This window comes from Ciona robusta, chromosome 1 (genome assembly GCF_009617815.1).
Source record: "Ciona robusta chromosome 1, ASM961781v2".
NCBI classification, from domain to species: domain Eukaryota; kingdom Metazoa; phylum Chordata; class Ascidiacea; order Phlebobranchia; family Cionidae; genus Ciona; species Ciona robusta.
This window is the reverse complement of record NC_143235.1, coordinates 631,550-654,410: the sequence shown is the minus strand read 5'-3', so window position 1 is coordinate 654,410 and position 22,861 is coordinate 631,550. Positions and strand designations below refer to the sequence as shown.

General features: G+C 34.9%; 1 protein-coding gene across 1 annotated transcript; it reads left to right on the top strand.

Annotated features, from left to right (window-relative positions):
- The first annotated feature begins 317 nt into the window (after positions 1-317).
- LOC149741094 (ATPase family AAA domain-containing protein 2-like) lies at positions 318-22,452 on the top strand. The gene is made up of 29 exons (XM_089891271.1): positions 318-660; positions 946-1,040; positions 1,796-1,858; positions 2,381-2,481; positions 3,096-3,168; positions 3,708-3,804; positions 4,090-4,276; positions 4,762-4,866; positions 5,432-5,577; positions 6,576-6,667; positions 6,932-7,046; positions 7,178-7,293; positions 8,227-8,401; positions 9,532-9,688; positions 10,316-10,521; positions 11,069-11,200; positions 11,399-11,531; positions 12,308-12,473; positions 12,831-13,005; positions 13,352-13,499; positions 14,190-14,360; positions 14,725-14,891; positions 15,311-15,500; positions 15,955-16,152; positions 16,603-16,742; positions 17,279-17,777; positions 18,053-18,216; positions 19,106-19,210; positions 19,391-22,452. The coding sequence occupies exons 1-29, from the start codon at positions 508-510 to the stop codon at positions 19,454-19,456; spliced, it is 4,335 nt and encodes a 1,444-aa protein (XP_089747397.1). The 5' UTR covers positions 318-507; the 3' UTR covers positions 19,457-22,452.
- Positions 22,453-22,861: the final 409 nt, after the last annotated feature.

Genomic DNA, 22,861 nt, shown 5'->3' with positions numbered 1-22,861 from the left:
CATGTAGTATGTATAGAAATGTAAAATGTCCCATTTAATTTGGTTGGATATTTTATTTTTTACAAAGCATTTTGGCTGTTACTATATAAAGTTCTATAATTTTATACTCTCATAAAATTGTGCAAAAATTTAGTCGAGAAAGTTTTGCTAAACTTTCTTTTTTAATCTTTTCGCTCTTGTAAACTTTTTGGTTTTTGGGCCTTAGAGATAAAATTTTATTTAAAGAAATCTGTATAATGTTTATCTTGCCAGGAAAATAAACGAATTAAAAAAAATAATGTAGCATATAGGTCTATCCGCCTCTATATTCATATTTTCAACTTAATGTGTTTTTACTAATAACGTTTTTACTTTATTTTTCTTTAAATTTTATTGTTCCTGTTTGTCTGTTTCTGATGATAAAGGAGTCTCCATATAATGTTTTCACCTATCTTGCCAGGACCCTTAAGCCTTATAGATTTAAGGCAACCCCCACACAATGCAATATACGCATGCTGATAAATAACCATGGTTTCAACAAGAAGTGGAAGTTCCGTCAAAAAGTCGCCCAAGTCTCCGACCCTCGAGCCCCGTCATGCAACACGGAGACACAAACTAATAGAAGACGACTCAAATGATGACGAATCAGACTTTCTTTCCTTAAAATCATCAAAAAAAGAGGTGAATATTTTGTACCAAAAGTCAAATATCATATTTTGTACCAAAAGTCAAATATCATATTTTGTGTAGCATTTAGGTGCATAAACAGGTTTTTTTATTTTAACTTTCAAATTCACTGAAAATCGTTTCAGTTTTTAAACCATAATTTCATAGTTACAGTACAAATTTAATAGTTACATTACAGTATGTTTCAAGAAATTTACTTTTTTGTTAATTTTCCTTCTAAAACTATATTTAGTAAGCACTGGTAAGTAACCTCAAGCAACATATTGATATCTTTTTCAGTTTCTCTCTGTTGAGTTTTCACACGATACACCCAAGTCTCTCTACAATGACAGTCCTGTGCTTAAACGACCATCTCGACGCAGAGAACCATCAAGGTAGTAACATTTCTATTTTTACAACATAAACAGAAGGTACAGGAATCTAACACTTGCTAGAAAAATTATAACTAAAGGTCATAAACCTTAAACAAGGGTGGGAAAAAGTTAGCAGGGTGGGACGACATTTCCAATAATTTTCGACACTGCATTAATCAGAACACAATGAAACCAAATTTGGCGAGTATACTACTGGTATTGGTTTCTATATTTATAGCTTTAAAACAGTAGCCATACACCAGCCAAAAGCCCTGAACAAACAGATAGACCTACTGGTAATCCGTTACCTTTTTTATCAAAACATTCCAGAAAGTGCCTGCAAAATGGGACTGTATTATTTTTTTTTTTATTTTGGTTTTTATGCTTTTTTTATTAAAATTCGCCTCGTTAATTTCACATCTTTGACAAGTAAGCCTATAACTTGTTTCAGTTTGTTTTGCAGCAATTTTTCAAAAAATAATTTCATTCTATATTTTACAATTGAATTGTTTGTTTTTTAATTTAAGGAGTTTCTGTGTTTTTTATGCATTTTTTTGCCTTAATTATAGTAGGGTGGGGAAGGCGGGACACCTTTAACACAAAATATCCAAATATCCTGATCGTGTTTTAAACAAATACTAACGGTCTATGGCAGTCGTGAGGATAGGATTTTATAATTCTTTGAAAGTTCTTTGTTTACCAACAAATGGGATGAGAAAATAGACTGAAAAGGCGTCCCATTTTCCCCACATTACTATATATTTGTATCTCCACAGACACCTGAATGATGAAGAAGAGTATTTATCCAAAGTTGAAAGACAGAAAAGGAATCACACCAGGTATTCCATAACTCAGTGGTTCTTAAACTTTGTACATTTTAACTTTGTCCCACTTATTAAGAGTAAATACAGTCAACCCCATTAATCGGACAAGTCCCGATGTGGTCCGATTAAACTGGGTTGGCTTTAAAAATCGACTTCGCAAGGCTCAAAATTGATTATTTTACATCAATTACATTTGGTTTGTTTCATTGGTGATAATTTCTTAACCCAGTTGTTCATAAACTTTTCTTCAAGTGTACCATGTTATATTTAAACAGTGTGCCACTTAAAAAACAACAATGCAACTGTACACAATACCCACTTATTTAGAAATTTATTTAAAACATTATTTATTCAGAGCATACATCACATTTTCTTCAAGCAATAACACATTTTTTTTTAATAATAACAAATTTTCTTCAAGTAATAACAAATTTTTTAAAGTAATAAAACTAATAACACATTTTCTTCAAGTAATAACAGATTTTTTCAAGTAAAACACAATATCTGTTTTTACCCACGTTTTCCCTCTCCTCCCAGGTCTTTGTTCTCCCTCGGTCTTGAAGATGAAGGAAGCTCTTGTGAGGAAGATGGGATCGGGTCTCTCGCTGCATCATCAAGAGCACGAACATCTTCCAGGGGTAAGATGGGTTTGCAACATTTTATTACTTGATCTTATTCGTGCACTCAACTTTCATCTGCATGTAGTTTAAGCCAGCAACATCGTATAGCGATTGGTTCCTCCTTTCCCTTACAGCTTGAGTTCCATTAAAAATTGCTACATGAAAGGCTTACTTTTCGCAATGTATTCTCTCATATACTTTAAGTTTATCCTCTGTATTTAAGTCCTAACACACATGATGTGTCGTTTTGAAAAATAAATAATATTTCTTTGGTTGCTTTAATGTTATCTGTCCTTGTGAGTTGTGGTTTAGGGAAAGTACCATTTAGGGAGTCCCCATTTAATACAGATATTATAGAAAGTGCATTTAATGAACTATGTGTCTGCCTGACAAAATGCATTGAAGTTTTACACTTAAATTTAAGTTATGTTTTAACAATGTTTTGAAATTATTATTGCAATTTTCTAATAGTTAATTTAATAACATAAATAAACTAATATATATAGGCAATTTTATGTCCTGGTAAATGGTGATTAAAAAATAACTTTTGCAACTTTTAATTTTTTTTTTCTAACCATTTAAGATTTTTTATATTAATTTTTTGATTTTTTCCTAAACAAATTTTATTTCAGATAAAAATTTCCCAAACATGTTGCTACGACGAGGAATTAACGGCGAAAATCAAGTTGATAGAAACGAGATAAAGTAAGATTATTATGGGTTAAATATTGGTATTCAATATGGGTCACATTGTAGCGATGCTGAGTCCAAGATTGTTTTTATTAGAATAGTTAGACTTCACACTTTTGTGTGCGAAAACGACAACAGTGAGAAAAAGGCAATTAAGAGAGTTCGGTAACAGAAGAAGGTAGTGTCTGTAATTACGCAATGACGAAGGCAAATAATACGTGACAGTAATTACGCAATAACCGAATGTGACCGACTTAGTGGACAGTGGTGAACATTCATGTTGTGGCGACTGAAACTTAGTCGGTCACAATCGCTAGTGATTGTAGCGATGTTGAGCCCAAGATTGTTTTTATTAGAATAGTTAGACTTCACACTTTTGTGTGCAAGTTGAACCCACAGTTGTCAAACATTAACTGCATTTATTAGTTGTTTACATGGAGTTGCATATAAATGTATGCTACTATGCCGTTAAGGTACTTTCATTATCTTTCCCAATGTGTATACACAGTTTAATAATAAGTAGAGTTAAATATTATAAACCATTTGTTTCCTAGATATCGTGAACGTGCGCGTAGCCAAAGTAAGGAACACGTTAACCCTGAATTGCGGAGTTTATTAAAAGCACAAGGAAAAGACCCAGCAAGTGCTTTGGTACGTAACCATGTTATATATTACTATTTAAGTTAAGGTAAAAATTAACCTAAATATAAATATAGTAAAATTGTAAACTTGCCATATTATATTATTAGGCTGATTGATTTAGGTTAGGTTTGCCAAATTTTCAAAGTTGATTTGTTGCATTTTTCTATACCTTGTTATAATATTACAAACACTACTGGTAAGTATGTGTTTATATATATATAAATAGAAAAATTTTTATTAATTTTGTAAAAAATGCTGAAAAGATAGAATGTCAAAAACATCCTTTTCTTCCAGAATTCGAGCCAACCCGATATTTACAGTTCGATAAAATCTCGCCATCGTCTACGTCGGCCCCGTGTTTTTTACGGAGATTACGAGTTTGCTACTTCTTCCTCCCAGTCGAGGTTGGAGGATGATCCAAATACCTCCACGGAGGTTGGGGATCTGGGAAGTGATCCCAAAGAGCAAGACCTTCATCAAAGTAAGGAAAAAAAATTTTAAAAAGTGAAAAAAAAGTTGCATAAAAATTTTGTTTGGGAAATTTTTCCTAAATAGAGTATTATACAGAATACTCTAATTTATGCGAAATGCCAAATACAAGGTTAAGTTTTTTAGTATTTGTTTAGGTAATGTATAATCTCTATTTAATTTCACCTAAATAGAGTTTTTATAATTTATACAAAGTGCAAAAGTTTGGAAATATGATTTTTGTCAAAGTAAAAAAAACAAATTACTTTTTTTTACAATAATTTTAATATTAAAACCTTGATTTCACCTAAAAAGTGTGTAGCTTCTAAAGGCTGAAAGGGCCTGCATATTCTGCCACCCTATTTTTAGTGCTTATAATCTATCGCCAAATGGAACAAGAAAAAGAATGAAAATACATCCCATCTTACCCCACCCTACCATATGTTACATGTCCCATCTTACCCCACTTTGTAACTTTTCATCCTCCGTTCCCACCAGATGATGTTGTTGAAGACGAAGACGACTTGGACGACGATAACGAAGTCCCGTATCGAAGATATTCCTTGAGAACGAAGAGAGCACAACCTCACAGGCTCAATTACGGTAAAAAATTGTAACTAAAAATTTAAACTTATTTTTTAGCACACCTTATGGCATGAACTGTTTTATTAAATATATTAGTTTGCCTTATCAATCTAAATGCTACTGTTTAAATACTCTATCCTAACACAGGCTCAAATCTGGTAAAAATTTTAAACCATTTTTTATCCATAATTCAGACTGTATTCTTAATGTTATGTCACTGTTTGAATACTCTGCCAACACAGGCTTAATTACGATAAACAAATTGTTATTTTAACCAAAAGACGGGACATCTTAAGCACATTATAAACAAATATCCTGATCGTATTTTAAACAATCAACAAGGGTCTATGAGAGTCGTGAGGATACGGTTTAATAATTCTTTGATTGTTCTTATTTACCACCAAATTAGAATAAAAAGTTAGAATAAAAAGGTCTCACGTCTTCCTCCTCTCACGTCTTATATAAGAAGACGTCGGTGGCAGTGCCACGGACTTAAATTCTTATAGCTGTATTCAGTTTTGCCATTTGCCACCGTAAATTTCGATATCCACATGGCTCCGAATTTACAATAATTATGTTACAGAATTGATCCGACAGCCTCGGAGAAACCAACGTACAATGTTCGACCAACTTCCAAGGTCTCCAGTGAGAAGGAAGAGAGTTTTCAACCAAGATCAACATAATCCAACATCACCGTATCAGAGCAGACACAGGAGGACTAATTCTCAGGTTTTGATAAATTTTCATTCATTTATCCTTGCGTTGCATGGTAACAAGTTACCACGTATGTAACTTATTTACCCTCGCATGGCGGGGCAACGACAGTCGGTATAACACGGGTGTTCTGTTTCATACGCCTCATGCCCGTTTATGGGTTACCACGTATGTAACTTATTTATCCTCGCATGGCGGGACAACGACAGTCGTTATAACACGGGTGTTCTGTTTCATACACCTTGTGCCCGCTTACTAGTTACCACGTATGCAACTTATTTATCCTCGCATGGCGGGACAACGACAGTCGTTATAACAGGGGTGTTCTGTTTCATACACCTTGTGCCCGCTTACTAGTTACCACGTATGCAACTTATTTATCCTCGCATGGCGGGACAACGACAGTCGTTATAACAGGGGTGTTCTGTTTCATACACCTTGTGCCCGCTTACTAGTTACCACGTATGCAACTTATCTATCCTCGCATGGCAGGACAGTCGTTTAACACGGGTGTTCTGTTTCATACACCTCATGCCCCTTTACTAGTTACCACATATGTAACTTATTTATTTTCGTATGGCGGGGCAACAACAGTCGTTATAACGCGGGTGTTCTGTTTCATAAACCTCGTGCCCGCTAATCTTGTCAGAAATTTGACACAAATCACTGTGCATACTGTTAACTGTTAAGGATCGCAGAAAATTTTTAAAGATTAAAAAAGGCTGAAAGCAAAAAGTTTGCGAAGCCTTGATGCTGGTTATTATGAGTCAGTTATCTTAAAAAAGTTGTCAGCCAGCAGTTACCAAAAAAGCAAAACAAATAAAACATGAAACAAATGATTTGCCTTTTTCTAAACTTCCATATTAATTCAGGTGAAAATTTTAAAGGTAAAAATTTTGGAAGCTTTTTGCTTGTTATTATGGGTCAGTTTTTTTTTAAATGTCATGATATATTTTTTCTTTTGTAGCAAAAATATGATTTGTCTTTTTCTTAATCCTCCATATTGATCCCAGGGAGCATCCAGCAGCGGTTCAACTTCGGCTTCCGATGACGAGAAGAAGTTTGAACGAAGAAAGAAAAGGAGCATGGCCAAAGCCAGGAACAAGTAAGTTCATATTAATATTTAACTACCTAAAAAAAAATGCTAGTAAAGAATGTTTTTACACATTATTTGCCAAACACTAATCTAAATTCTGTTTTAATGCCGGTCCATGGGAGTCGTGAGGATATAGTTTTATAATTCTTGGAATGTTCTTTGTTTATTACTAAATGGTACGAGAAAATAGACTCAAAAAGTGTCCCATCTTCCCCAAACCTACTGTAGTATACAATTCCTATGTAAAATATACAATTCCCAAATTACCCCCAGGTGCCTTCCCATGAACTTTTCCTCCAGTGAGCTTGCTACGCATGGGTTTGCGAGGGAACGAGAAAAAATCGGATCCTCGCTCGCTGATGTGGATCCAATGTCTCTCGATAAATCAGTAAGGAAACATAAACTTGTATTTTTAGCTTGGTTATGTCGTTATTTTTACATTAATTGTGTCGATATTTTTTCTTTCAAATAACTAGTAAGCAAACATAGATAATTCAGCGAGAAAAATATCTTATCCAGGTTAAGTTCTCGTCGATTGGCGGCCATAAACATCATATAAGGTCGCTGAAAGAGATGATCGTCTTTCCGTTAATTTATCCGGAAGTGTTCACCAAGTTCAGCATTGCCCCACCAAGGTAATGTTTTAACTTGAAATAAAAAGGAACAATCTTTTTAGGCAACTAACTTATACAACTCTAGATTGGTAAAACTATAATTTAGTTAGTATGAAAGAAAATGCTTAAAATGATACTGCCTAGAAGGTTCAGTATTTCGCTCTAAAATAAGAAGGTCGTTGCTTTTGTAGGTAACAACTTATGTAGCACAAACTTTTATAAAACATAAATTATTAGTAGCTGTTGTTGAAACTAGTGAAGAATCTTCCAGTGCGTTATAGATTACGCTGTGGAAAGTTTTATGGGTTAGTATTAGGGGTTAGTGGTTAGCAGATAACATTGGGAAGGATTAAGTATGAGCTGCATGTAGGAAATGTATACAATACCAACAAAACTGATATTTTGGTACAATGTGAAGATTAGGCTAGTGGAAAGTGTTACAGGTTGGTAATTAGGTGTTAGTAGTTAGTACTGTTTAGTTCTTGCTATAAGTCGCGACATTGATATAACCTGTCTGATAAGACTTGATAAGCTTCATAAAATGTAAAATAACATCAACAAAATGATATTTCTGGCACTAATGGAGAATCCTCTAGTACGGTACAGATTAGGCTGGTGGAAAGTGTTAGAAGTTGGTAGTTAGGGATAAGCAGATAAAGTAGGGAAAGGATTCTTCACTTGCACTAACATGTATTAAAAAACTATAAGTCACTTTGTAGGGGTTGCATCATGTTGTACTTTAGACTGTATTTAGCAGATACCGGTATGAAAAAGGCACTCGTGTTCCCCAAAGCGCGCGTGCTTGACGGGCTGCTACAAATTAGTACAAAACAAATTTATCAATGAGCAATACATTCTGACAGTTTCTTTACGTAGTTTACGAGAATCTTCCAACTTCATGAGCACTAGATTAGGGTTAGATTCGCGTTATTTATCCATGTTATTTCCCCACAGAGGTTGTTTGTTCTATGGACCACCGGGCACAGGAAAGACACTGATGGCACGAGCGCTTGCAAATGAATGCTCAACTGATGACAAGAAAGTTGCTTTCTTTATGAGAAAGGGTGCGGACTGCTTGAGTAAATGGGTGGGGGAGTCAGAACGCCAACTAAGGCTGCTGTTCGACCAGGTAAGTTGTATTATATTGTTTCCTAGGGATTAGGAGTAAGGTGTTGTGTTCTATTTTATATGGTTGAGGTCCTACAGTGAGGCATGCCATGGGACCTGGGATGTAGACCAGAGTTGACCCATTATTCCAACATTGTATATGCACATTCTATTCTATATGGGTGAGGTCCTACAGTGAGGCACGCCATGGGACTTGGAATTTATGCCAGAGTTGGCTTATTGCCCCAACATTGTATATATACATTCTATTCTATATGGGTGAGGTCCTACAGTGAGGCATGCCATGGGACCTGGGATGTAGACCAGAGTTGACCCATTATTCCAACATTGTATATGCACATTCTATTCTATATGGGTGAGGTCCTACAGTGAGGCACGCCATGGGACTTGGAATTTATGCCAGAGTTGGCTTATTGCCCCAACATTGTATATATACATTCTATTCTATATGGGTGAGGTCTTATAGTGAGGCACGTCATGGGACTTGAAATTTATGCCAGAGTTGGCCTATTACCCCATCATTGTATATGCACATTCTATTCTATTCTATATGGGTGAGGTCCTACAGTGAGGCACGCCATGGAACCTGGGGTTTAGGCCAGAGTTGGCCCATTACCCCAACATTGTATATGCACATTCTATTCTATATGGGTGAGGTCCTACAGTGTAGCACACCATGGGACCTGGGATTTAGGCCAGAGTTGGTCCATTACCCCAACATTGTATATGCACATTTTATTCTATATGGGTGATGTCTTATAGTGAGGCACGCAATGAGATTTAGTCTCCTTTGGCTAGTGGTAAGAAAGAAGTTGTTTTTTTTTTAATTTTATGTGAAAACAAGACTTCAAAATATTGAATTATACTTCACACTGCCATACAAATGTTTTGTCTGCATTCGGCAAGACTTTATTAGAACATATACACATAGGCGCCAAACCTGAGGTGGCAGGGTGGGCAGGCCAACCCCAGAATTTCCTACACTGCATTATTCAGTAGACATTACAACCAATAAGTTAGATTTGTTTCACAGGATTGTGTGTCTAACTATCCCTGCCTCCCCTGTGTTTTGAAGTTTGGCGCATATAACCCCAACACCCCAATGTTTATTTACCAACATTTACATTACAGGCCTACCAGATGAGACCTTCCATCATTTTCTTTGATGAGATAGATGGTTTGGCCCCAGTTAGATCATCGAGACAAGATCAAATCCATTCCTCCATCGTGTCCACTCTACTTGCCCTCATGGATGGTTTGGATAGTCGCGGTGAAATCGTTGTTATCGGTAAGTTATATAGTAGAGGGGGAAAAGATGGAACACTCAGCACATAATATCAAAAAAATATCCTGATCGTGTTTTAAACATTAACAATAGTCTATGGAAGTCGTGAAGATACGGTTTTATAATTCTTCGAATGTTCCTTGTTAACTACTAAATTGGGCTAGAAAATAGCGTTAAAAGGTGTCCCATCTTTTCCCAACCTACTATAAGTATTTCAGTTTGAATGAATGAATGGGTGTAAGAGTGTGGTTATCCATGCAAGTGTATTAAGTTCTAGTTGAATTAGGAGACTGACGATGCCATTTTGACAAAATATAAATCTTTTTTTTAATATACAATTGGTTGGACTTGATTTTTGTCTGATACATTTTCGTAGCACCTAAAAATGGGAAGGTCCAAGGGTGGAGTGGAGGAAGCATAACAAAATAAGGGGGTTGTGAAAGTTTTCTAAATAATTTTAAACCTTAACCTTCTTTCACTGCAAACGCCCCCTTTTTTACACATTGGAGTACTTATGTATAAAAAGAAATACCCCAGTGGGTATTAGATAGCTCCCAAGTGGTAATGGGAAACTGTGTGTATAATAATAAACGACTAAACTCTTCTGAAACTCCGTTACTTTCCAAACAGGCGCTACAAACCGAATCGATTCCATCGACCCTGCATTGAGACGACCGGGAAGATTTGATCGTGAATTTCTTTTTCCCCTCCCGGATAAAAAGTCGCGTCATGATATATTGAAGATACACACGAGTAAATGGGATCCTCCTTTGTCTTCCAACTTTATCGAGACAATCGCTGAGAAAACTGTTGGTTATTGTGGAGCTGACCTCAAAGTAAGAGTAATTGCTACCAGCCATAATGTCATTTTGTAACTGCTTTTGCAGTGAATGTTTTAGTCTGTGGTTGGTAAGGCAATAACAGTCGTTATAACACGGGTGTTCTGTTTCATACACCTCGTGCCCGCTTACCAGTTACCATTTGTGTAACTTATTTATTCTCGCATGGCGGGGCAACGACAGTTGTTATAACACAGGTGTTCTGTTTCATACACCTTAGGCCCGCTTATGAGTTACCACGTATGTAACTTTCTATCCTCGCATGGCGGGGCAACGACAGTCGTTATAACACGTATGTTCTGTTTCACACCTTGTGCCCGCTTACGAGTTCCTGAAATAACGTTACAAATTTAACCACAGCCTCTCATTTATACAGCCTAAGTATACGGTTGGATAATTGTGTGAATGTTCTTTGTTTACTACCAAATGAGAGGATAAAAAGAATGAAAGCACGTCCCATCTTTCCCCACCCTACTATATTTACATGTCCTATCTCACCCCACCCTACCAACCATATCTATCGTTCACCTTCACCACCCCACAGGCATTATGCACCGAAGCCACATTAAATGCATTACGCAAGTCCTTCCCACAAATATACTCAACTAACGATAAACTCAAGTTCGATGTCGATAAAATTAAGATCGGACCGAATAATTTCTACAGAGCTATGAAGGTACGCAAGTTTTACATTTTTATTTTTATTTTATTACCATTTTCTCTCTTTTTTGCCAAGTTTTGTGTACTCTAATTCAAAAATAAGTTTGAGAGTAATTTTCAAAAATAAGTTTGAGAGTAATTTTCAAAAATAAGTTTGAGTCAACTCACATACGCCCACATATTTTATTGTTTAAATTTTACCCGTTACTTTTAGAGCATTATACCAACAGCCCAAAGGTCGAACTCTTCTCCTGCTTTCCCTCTCAACCCAACTATACGTCCACTGCTACAAACCACGTTAATTAGAGCCATCACTCAACTAGCAAGGATATTTCCGATTACACTCAGTAAGTGAAAAAAAAGTCTAAAAATTATATTTATGTAAGTGGAAAATATAATAAGTCTAAAAACTTTTCCAAAATATTAATACCAACTTAATCAAAGGATTTAGAAAACACTCTTATTAATTGAGTGTTTGAATTGTGAACAAGAATATTTTCTATCGTTCCGAGTAAGTAAATAATATTTAAAATTAAATTTTAATCTTAGAACATACCCTCCAAGCCTATCGTAACACTATAATATAAGTAATTTATAATTTGTGGTAATTCTGTTTCATCTAGCAAAGATTTTTCCTATCACACTGAGTAAGTAGAAATCTTTTTAGTCTGGCAAAATAAAAAAGTCTAAACATTCAAGCCTATAAGTTCAGCTGAAATCCGAGAACATTATCAAATGTTTGAGTGACGTACTGCTCTAATAATTGAGTTTTTGAATTCAATTTAATAAGTAGCATACTTTTTATTAAAAAAAATTATGGTATGCTACTTAATTCCTGCCAAATTAAGTAGCATACCATAATTAAGTGTGAACTTTTACCTAAATTCTTATAAGGACTAAATCTTTCGAAACACCAGAATTGGAGTATTTTGTCAATTTTGTTGTTTCAATTTTTAAAAACATTTTAGTTGAAAGATTCCTAAATAAAAATATTCTTTTAGAAAATTCCAAACTGCCGAAAAATGTTGGTGAAATAGAATTGATGTATTTATTTTAAACTGTCATCATTTGTTCATTTAATTTCAAATTACAATTATTAAACTCAAATGCAATTTTTCTTCAGAAAAATCCAAGTTGCTGAAAAATGTTGGTGAAGCTGAAAGTAGGCGACCAAGTGAGGTTTCTGATGATTCTGGAAGTGAATACGAGGAACCCGATTCAAATCATTGCTCTGCTAAACTACCTCATAATGGACTTTCTATAGTTAATGAAGCACCCAAGTCTTACAGGTAATAAATATGGGGTTTGAGGTAAACAGTAATATTTTATTTATTTAAACCCAATTAAGCGAAATATATAGTAGGGTGGGGGAGATGGGACACCTTTTTATTCTATTTTCTTGTCCCATTTGGTAGTAAATAAAGAAAACCGTATCCTTACGACTTCTATAGACGGCTGTTGATTGTTTAAAACACGATCAGGGAAAAGGGGTTTTGGGTGCAAACAGTGTCCCATCTTATCCCGCAATACTATTTAAAATTTACAGAATTATTCAACTGTATTCTTACTTCTCTAAAAATCATTAGTAATTGATAAAAACACTTTGTCCCGTCTTACCCCACAGTATTATATAACTTACTCTCCAGGAGTTCTGTGGTCCATCACCCCCGCATGTTAATATGTGGGTCAGCGAAAGGAGGCCACACAACCCATCTTGCCCCAGCCATCCTTCACGATATCGAGGGCCTTCACGTCCACGTTATCAACATCGCAACTTTATACGCAGTGAGCTCATGCACCCCTGAAGAAAGCTGCGCTCAGGTGAAAAAGGGAGTTTTTTGGTTGTTTTATTTTTATTTTTTCGAGTTAAAAATGTTAGAATAAGTAGATAATAAATATAAATATTCTCGGTTTTTTTATGTAATTTTTAAGTTTTTTGTGGGTTAAAATATTTTTTCAGATTCAATTTTTTTGAAACATGTTAGAATAAGCAAATATAAATATCCTGTGTTTTTTTTATAATTTTTAACAAAAGTTTTTTTGTGGATTTAACGATTTTTCAGATCCAATTTTTTTTTGTATAATTAGGTGATGCATCATGTTTAATTTTGTTTTATTTCTCACATTTTAATGTAAAGTAACATTAAAATAAACTCAATTTTGGCAGGTATTTCGAGAAGCGAAACGTACATCTCCATGTGTTATATATTTACCCAGTATAACTACATGGTGGGATTGTGCTACCGATACTTTACGATTCACATTCCAATCTCACTTGCAAGCCTTACCTACTAATGCTCCAATACTGGTTATAGGTAAATAAGTAGGGACCTTTTATATATATATAGTAGGGTGGGGGAAGATGGGACACATTTTCAATCTATTTTCTCCTCCAATTTCGTAATAAACAAACATTCAACGATTTTTTTTATAAAACTTTATCCTCACGACTCCAATAGACCTTTGTTGATTGTTTAAAACACCATCAGGATATTTGGATATTATGTGCTAAAGGTGTCCCATCTTCCCCCACCCTACTATATATATTTCTTTTTTATGGGTAAGGTCCTTGGAATTTGGTTCATTACCCCAACCCCCGGAAATTCCATTTAAGTCTTTTATGCGACCGATGCGACGACACCTTATCGCACTCAGACATGTATTTTTTGCACCATTTTTATCCTCATGTGCTTATACGAGTAACCACAATTTTTAACTTTCTGTATGACTACTTGTTTTAATAAATGTGTTAAGAGTTTTGTTCTCATTTTGGAAAATTTTTTTTAACAATAATTTTTATTTTTAGGATTCTGTATTTTTTTGTTTAAATATATTATTTTTACATTTTAAAGGCAAATTTTTTTTTATTTTTGGAAACAATTTTTTGATTTTTTGTTAATATTTTTTGATTTTTACAAAAAAAAATTTTTACAATTTTATTTTTTTACTTTTTTTTGTGATTTTTCCCTATTTTAACATTTAAAAAGTTATATTTAAATTGTAAGGCACCAGTGACGAACCTCATCCTCTCCTACCTCGCCCTTTGTCCTCGTTCTTCCATCCTCAATATAATGAAGTTATCTCAATAACCAAACCAACTGATGACGAAAGAACTTTATTTTTTTCCCCAATATTCACCGTTTTTGCCTTAAGGCCACCAGTTGAACGCAAATCAGGTAAACTTGGTTGTTTTCTTAGATTGTTGGCTGTTTTTTTTATCTTTTATTGTTTGTTCTTGTAAATTGTTGTTAATTTACATTTGTTAATAACTGTTAATAATTAATAAAAAAACTTAAATTATGTTAAAGTTTAGATAGATCTATTAAAAGTATCAAAAATAAATTATATACAGTAGGGTGGAGGAAGATAGGACACATTTTAATTCTATTATTAGAAATATAAAACCGTATCCTCACAACTTATATAGACCGTTGTTAATTGTTTAAAACACGATCAGCATATTTGTATATTATGTGCTAAAGGTGTCCCATCTTCCCCCACCCTACCATATATATATAAATTTATTGTTTTAATTTTCAGACGAAATCCATCTCCCAAAATTAGATCGTGCCTCGCCCCCTCCAGTGGTGGAATTGACGCAGGTTGAGTTGAATAAGTTGGAATTAAGCGAGGAATCCACGATGAGAAGTTTGAGGTTGTTCCTCAGGGACGTTCTTACTCGGCTTGCACAAGATCGCAGGTTTAAGGTGAGTTACATTTTTTTTTTCTTACAATTTTTTTTCTTACAATTTTTTTTTCTTAATTGCAACTTTTTTTTTCACAAATCACAAAATAGAAGAACTAGCAAGTAAAATTTCCAAGTCACAAAATGTTAAAGTCACAAAATTTTAGAGTCACAAAATGTTAAAGTCACAAAATGTTAAAGTCACAAAATTTTAAACTCACAAAAGTTAAGGTCACAAAATTTTAAATTCACAAAATTTTAAATTCACAAAATTTTAAAGTCAAAAAATTTTAGAGTCACAAAATTTTAAGAGTCACAAAAGTTAAGGTGACAAGTAGTTTCACAGCCAGAAAAAATTAGGATGTCGGTTTTCAGTTGGAAAAAAGCAGCTGGGCAAAAAGAAATATCAAAAGTTATTGTAATTAATTCTTTAAACCCCAGGTGTTTTTGAAACCAGTCGATTTGGAAGAGGTTCCGGACTATGCGGATGTCATCGAAAACCCAATGGATATTTCTACAATGATGAATAAAATAGACCAACATAGATATCAAAACGTGGCGTTATTCTTGCATGACATTGGTCTAGTATGCAGCAATGCGTTGGAATATAACCCAGACTTGTGCGCAGAAGGTAACGATAGAATTTATACAAAAAATTTCATAATTTTCACTAATTTATGGCTTAAATATAAGTTCGCTGGAATTTGTACTAACAATTTTGTAAATTTTTAGAAAAATTTATATCATTTAAATAACTTTAATATAATTACGTTCATACGTTGTAATTTATACTAAAAACAATTTCTCTTATCCAAATCCAACACATGTTAAGCTTTTATGGCAAGGCCACCAAATTTTTAGAAAAAATATTCTATAAAATAAAGAAAAAGATTTTATTTTAAAAATACAACAAATTTTCTTTAAAAAAAACGGAATATTTATTTCATAAAAATGTTTAAGAAAGCCTATATATATTTTTTTTTAAATAAGAAAACGATTTCATTTAAACAATTTTTTCTTAAAAAACAGAATGTTTATTCCATAAAAAAATTTAAAAAATCTGTTAAATTTTTTTAATACTTCAGATAAATCAATTCGGCACCGTGCGTGTCTGCTGCGCGATATGGCGCACGCCATCGTAGAGGAAGACCTCGATCCCAACTTTGAGAGGAAATGTAACGAGGTTATTGAGGCACAGAAACGAAGGAAAGCAAACCCGAACAAGTTCGCTCCTTCGTATTATAATGTATTGCCCAAGCAGAAGAGGATGGAAAATAACGAAGGTGATGTGTATTGAACATTGGGGACGATAGTCGTTATAACACGGGTGTTCTGTTTCATACACCCCGTGCCTGCTTACAAGTTACCACGTATATAACTTAGTGGGAAATTGTTTTTATGTATGGATAATAATTTGGACAACCCATTAGTGACCACTGGGTTGAAACAATTGCCGTTAAGTGTCTTGCCCAAGGACACATACGCCCACAATAGTAGCAGCGGCAAGCTTCGAACCTGGTATCTTTTGTTTATAAAGTGAGCGCCCAACCACTGCACTACGACCTTGTTCAATATTATTGTCACAATCATGTATTTTCAATGTCATCCTAACCAGATACCACGTACAAGAAGTCAGAGGTGTTTATTCTCTTTAACAATAAGTTACAGTGTTTATGAATTGTGATGTTGAGTTCATGAGTTAAGATTTGACATTCATCAATTTTGTTCCACAGCCACAATCCTCCAGGAAGCCACCGTCGTGTTAGAAGATCACATGAAAGCGACTCCCACCAAATCTTCGGCTGTTAAAAAGAGAACGAGACGTAGAAATAAGTGGGCCTGTGGGATGCTGAGTAAAAAGAAAAGACCAAAGGTGAAATATACATTGTGTGTTGGGGGCAGTGCTGGTTTTAATATCAGTCCTCACCCATATAGAATAGAATGTGCATATACAATGTTGGGGTAATGGGGCAACTCTGGTCTAAATCCCAGGTCCCATGGCATGCCTCACTGTACGACCTCACCCATATAGAATAGAATGTCATATACAATGTTGGGGTAATGGGCCAACTCTGATCTAAATCCCAGGTCCCATGGCGTGCCTCACTGTAGGACCTTACCCATATAGAATAACATGTGCATATACAATGTTTCGGGTAATTTCTTTATTCATTTAAAATATACATTTATAATCAAAAGTTATTCCATAGTTTGACATGCATGTGATATTAAAAAGCAACGAAAATTGTAAAATGTTAAAAAATTATTCAATAGCAACATTATTTCTACTTAGTCACACATGCTTGTGTATCTGAAAACGTGGGAAATACATTGCGTTTTATGAAATATAAAGAATTTATGTTTGTGCAATATCCCACGTACATTTATAATACAAAAGTTATTCCATAGCTCGACATGCATGTGAGGGACGACCCGGAAACGAACGGGGTCATCAGCACGGAAGACGAGGAAAGCAACGATGTGTCCTCCTCCAAGAGCAGCACAAAGATGGAGGTTCAGAATGGGATAAAGAGTCGTAGTCCCTCCCCTGTTGGGAGGATGAAGGAGAAGGATGCGGGATCAGAATCCTCCCCAAAGATCATCTCGTCGGATGAGAATCCTGCAAACACTGAGGATGAAAATCTTCTGAGCGCTAATCAGGACGATGGTTGGTTTTCGAGATCGAAAAAGTTGGCATATGAAAAAGATGCGGGGTCAGAATCCTCCACAAAGATGATCTTCCCCGACCTACCAACCGCCGAGGATGATCTGATCGTTTGTAAGATCAACGACGAGCATCCTCCGGACTCCGCGTTCCACCAGATGATAGGGGAAGATGAAATGATGGAGAACGAGGTTTCTTCCGATGCCAACATCGATCTTTGTGAGGAGGATGAGGACAAATCAGGTGGATGTTAAATTTATTTTCTTATTAATTTATTTATTTTTTTCCTAACTTTTTTCCTAACTAATATTTTTTCAAGTAGATTATTATATCTTTTAATCTATTTTTAAAGTTATATTTCATGGGATTTTTCATGTGTGGTTTCTTCATGAAAATTATGTAAATTTTTTTAAATGTTTGAAATTTTACATAGAAATTATTTTTATACTATTTAAGTTCCATAAAAAATAATTTTGTTAAACCGTCATTTATTTAATCTACTTTATCTCTGTCATCAGACACTGAAGAAGTTTCCAACAAAATTGAAAAGGTTGACGATCCGGATGAAACCAGTCGTACACGAACACCGTCATTATGCGACGCTCCAACAAATGAAACCTCAAGTCAACCATTAATTGTCGATACTTTGAGACTTAATCAACTGCTAGAATACACTGTGAAGGTTCGTAGTTGTGTTTAAACAGAGTTTTACATCTTGGTTTAAGAGTTAATTTGTTATTTAATATTTTGTCCGGCGCCGTGGCGTAGTGGTTAGCGCGCCTGCCTGTAACCCAGACGTAATGTGTTTAAAGCTCGACGTTGCTACCATTATGGGCATATGTGTCCTTGGGCAAGACACTTAACGGCAATTGCTCCAACCCAGTGGTCACTAATGGGTTGTCCAAATTATCAGCCATACATAAAAAAATCCTAAAAAAGAATCACCCACAAAGTAACATGCATGGTAACTCATAAGCTGGCACGAGGTGTTAAACCCGTGTTATAACGACTGTCGTTTTCCGGCCACGCGAGGATAAAGTAAGTTACACTCATTCATTCAAATATTTAAAACATGGTAGGGAGAAAATGGGACACCTTTAGCACATACGAGTTATCTCAATTGTTTCTTTTAGAAGCATCCAGAAGTTAATGTTGTTATTAAATGATAAATACATAGAAGTAATACATACATAGGTACAATGATAAAAAATATCGATTTAAAAGTTTACATTGGGATTTAGGTTTACATTGTAGGTGCGTGGTTTGACTTGTTTTGTGTTTAAATGGTGTTTTACATTTTGATTTAAGAGTAATATTGTTATTTAATACATAAATACATGCATAAAAATTAAATACATAGGCACATACATAGTTCATACATACATATATACATACTTATATACATAGTTCAAATAGTGTTTAAAACATAGATTGAAGATTTAATCGTGGTATTGGTTGCTCTAACTTGGTAAAATGTTGATATGTTGAAAAAAGGAAAAATAAAAAGATTTTTTTCTGAAACAAAAATTTGATTTTTAAGAAACAAAATGAAAAAGTTTTTTTTCTTGCAGGTCACATCAAAGTTGGACATTGCTGATCTAGAACGTTTGTATTCGATCCTTACAAGGAGTATTTACAAACACAGACATAAATACGATAAGACTCAACTGGTACAAGTAAGCAAATACAAAATACTCTACAAAACATAATATAACTAAAACGTTTTTTTGTCATATTTTGCCCAATTTTTCTATACGTTCATGTTTTTTTAATTTTTTTTGTCCAGTTCTTTTTTATTTTATTAATAAACTTTGTCCACCATATTAATTTGCATTTTTAAACCCTTTTTTTCCTAGGATTTACAAAACGAAGTTATTCAGTTCATGTCATCAGTGCCTGGTGACGCCTCAATCATTTCATAGAATGCAGAAACCGTTATTGTGTAGAAACATTAGTTCCTGTTCTAAAGCTGCCATCTCCATAGCTTTATAATTGAAAGTACAATGCCTATGTTTGCTGTTGTAGTAGGAGGGGTAAGATGGGACACCTTATCATTCTGTTTCTCGTGTCATTTGTATAGTAAACAAAAAAATTTAAATAAAAAAACTGTATCTTCACGGCTCCCACAGACCGTTGTTAATTGTTAAAACACGATCAGGATATTTGGATATTAAGAGCTAAAGGTGTCCCATCTTACTCCATCCTACTATATAGTTTGTTCTGTTGACGCTGCTTCGAAGTAGCAACAGTTGTTTTGAGGTTGTTTTCATTGAAGGTAATAAACCTGTTACTCTATACCTGGCGTTTTCATTGAAAGACACTGAAACCATAGTTTCACATCGATGGAATTTCCTTGGTCGATTTTTATCAGAAATAAACCACCGACACTGACGAATTTCGGACATTTCATAGAACACGCAAAAGATGGCCTGCATTTTCGGCAACACCTACATGTGCGAGCAATTATTCTCAAAAATGAAATTTAATAAGAAAAAAATGCGAACACAAATCACTGATTCGCATTTAGACGGAATGCTTCATCCTGCTTTTACTTCTTTGAAACAGGACATGGAAAAGCTTTCGAAAGTCAAGCAACATCTCACTAATCAACCAAACTTACCGCGGTTTAAAGCGTTTGTGTTCTTATTCTCGTTTCTTAATAAATTGTTATTAAAATACGCGAGTTTTCCATGTGCGGCGCGCGCGACAAATTTTAAACTACGATTTGGGCTGTGCAATGAAAAAAGTTGCTGACTCTGCAACGTATAAGCTGCCAGGACTTCTCTGGGAATTGCGGGCCATTCGGCGCCTTACAATAATTCGCGATTTTTGATGATTCGCCATTTTGAGATATATTTATTCGAGCATAACTGTGAATAGAAACAACTGTTCGACTACCTTGGCACATTATATCTATTCATCCTGATCATGTTTTAAACAATTAATAACGGTCTATATGGGTGTCGTGAGTATACAGTTTCATAATTCTTTTAATGTTCTTTGTTTACTACCAAATGTGACGAGAGAATAGAATGAAAAGATGTCCCATCTTCCCCCACCCTACTATATACAAGCACATATATGCATTGAATCCTATGCTACATTGAGAATGATATATTTAGTTAATACGTCACAAAAGTTATAAATTCTCTTGGAAATTCTGCTTCACAGTAAAGCGGGCGTTCTAGTCAAGCGTAGATATATATGTAGGGTGGGGGAGATGGGACACCTTTAGCACATAATATCCAGAAATTCTGATCGTGTTTTAAATAATTAACAAGGGTCCATGCTGGGAGTTGTAATGGTTGCGGTTTTATAATTGTTTGAATATTCTTTGTTTACTACCAAATGGGACAAAAAAAGATTAGAAACTTTTTATCCCATCTTACCCCACCCTGCTATATAGCCAATACGTGGCACCAAAAACCTGGGTAATTCCCTGGTATTTGAAAAAAATGAGGAAGTAGCCTACGTTCTGTGTCACCGAACACCTGAGACGTGGGTAGTTCCTCTGTCGCTGATGTAACTGGCCTAACTGTTAAGTGGGGTAGTCCAACCTGCTATTTAGTTTAGCTTTTACCGTGTATCAAAGCTATTATGTTATTTCTGTTATACCAGGCATAACGTAAATGATCATATAGTCGGAAATAGACTAGGTTTTTGAAGCAGATTTAGCCTTAAAACATATTTATATTAAACGGCATGTCTTTAAAATAATAAATAAAAATTGTGGCAAAACAGCAAACAGTTCAAAGTTGTTAAATATGTATTGTTGTATTTATGTCGTTTTTTAAGGCAGCGACCGCACGTTTTATTTCTTGTATTTGTTTGATCAAAATGTTCAGTTTTAAAGATTTTTGTTTCGATTCTTGTCTCATGTTTTGGATATGGTTCAATTTTCAATATGGTTCAAGTCATTTTATAAATGCAAATAATCGTTATGTTAGGTATCTAGGAAGATACAGTTTAACTGCATTGGTTGACCATTGTTTGTGTTTCTAAAAGTTAATAAGTAACTTAATGTTGCAAGTTGTATTTGAAGAAATTTTGCAGCTGCAATGAGCATTCAAGTTAAAAGTATTCATCTGCGGATTAACATATATAGTAGGGTGGGGGAAGATGGGACACCTTTTATTCTATTTTCTGGTCCCATTTTGTACTAAACAAAGAACATTCAAAGAATTAAAAAATCGTATCCTCACGACTCCCATAGACCGTTGTTAATTGTTTTAAACATGATCAGAATATTTGGATATTATGTGCTAAAGTGTCCTACTCTTCAGTATACTACATGTATTTCACCAACGTAGAAAATAGATTCAGGGGTTATAGGGCCAACATAAGGAAACTTATATGCAAATGTATTATTGTCTTTGCGCGATTCATCATACAACTTACGTCATTGGCGCCAACTCTTTTTTATTGTTCGTCACAGTCACGCTATATTGGTCTCCATTGTTATTCGGGGACCGTATCCAACTGTAGAAGCGAGTAATGTATAGTTGTACAATACAAAATTGCGACACAAAGGCGTAAGACTCTATTGTTGCATCGTGTTACACGTTCACAACCAACTAAAGATTGTAACTTGGAAACCAAAATACTATATAGTAGTGTGGGGGAAGCTTGGACAACTTTAGCACATAATATCCAAACATTCTGATTGTGCTTTAAACAATTAACAACGGTCTATGGGAGTCGCGAGGATATGACACCGGCGCCGTGGCGTAGTGGTTGGCGCGCCTGCCTGTAGCGCGGAGGTAATTGGTTCAAGGTTCGTCGCTGCTACCATTGTGGGCGTATGTGTCCTTGGGCAAGACACTTAACGGCAATTGCTCCAACCCAGTGGTCACTAATGGGTTGTCCAAGTTATCAGCCATACATAAAAAAATAAAAAAATAAATCTCCAAAAAAAAAATCACCCACGAAGTAACATACATGGTAACTCGTAAGCTGGCACGAGGTGTTAAACCCGTGTTATAACGACTGTCGTTTTCCGGCCACGCGAGGATAAAGTAAGTTACATTCATTCATTCATTCGATTTCAATAGAAAATGAAAAGGTGCCCCATCTTCCCCAACCCACTATATCTGCAAAACTATAATACCAAACTAAATCGTTTTCAATATCACTGACACGTGACATTTTATGCTCATTGTAACCGTATTATACTAATATGGCAGCTTCCTCTTCCTCTTTATGAGTATACTATGTTGTAACTTTAGTTATAATGATTTGAAAATGTTGCGTGCGAATTGACCATTTTAAAGAATATTAACTTAAAATTATAAAACCGTAGAACCACGACTCTAAAAGAGCGTTGTTAA

Bases quoted from the DNA above. Each gene is read 5' to 3' on its own strand.
- LOC149741094 (XM_089891271.1), top strand. From the start codon at position 508: ATGGTTTCAACAAGAAGTGGAAGTTCCGTCAAAAAGTCGCCCAAGTCT. The intron at 11,532-12,307 runs GTAAGTGAAAAA...ATTTTTCTTCAG, and splicing joins GATATTTCCGATTACACTCA to AAAAATCCAAGTTGCTGAAA. The intron at 19,211-19,390 runs GTAAGCAAATAC...TTTTTTTCCTAG, and splicing joins ATAAGACTCAACTGGTACAA to GATTTACAAAACGAAGTTAT.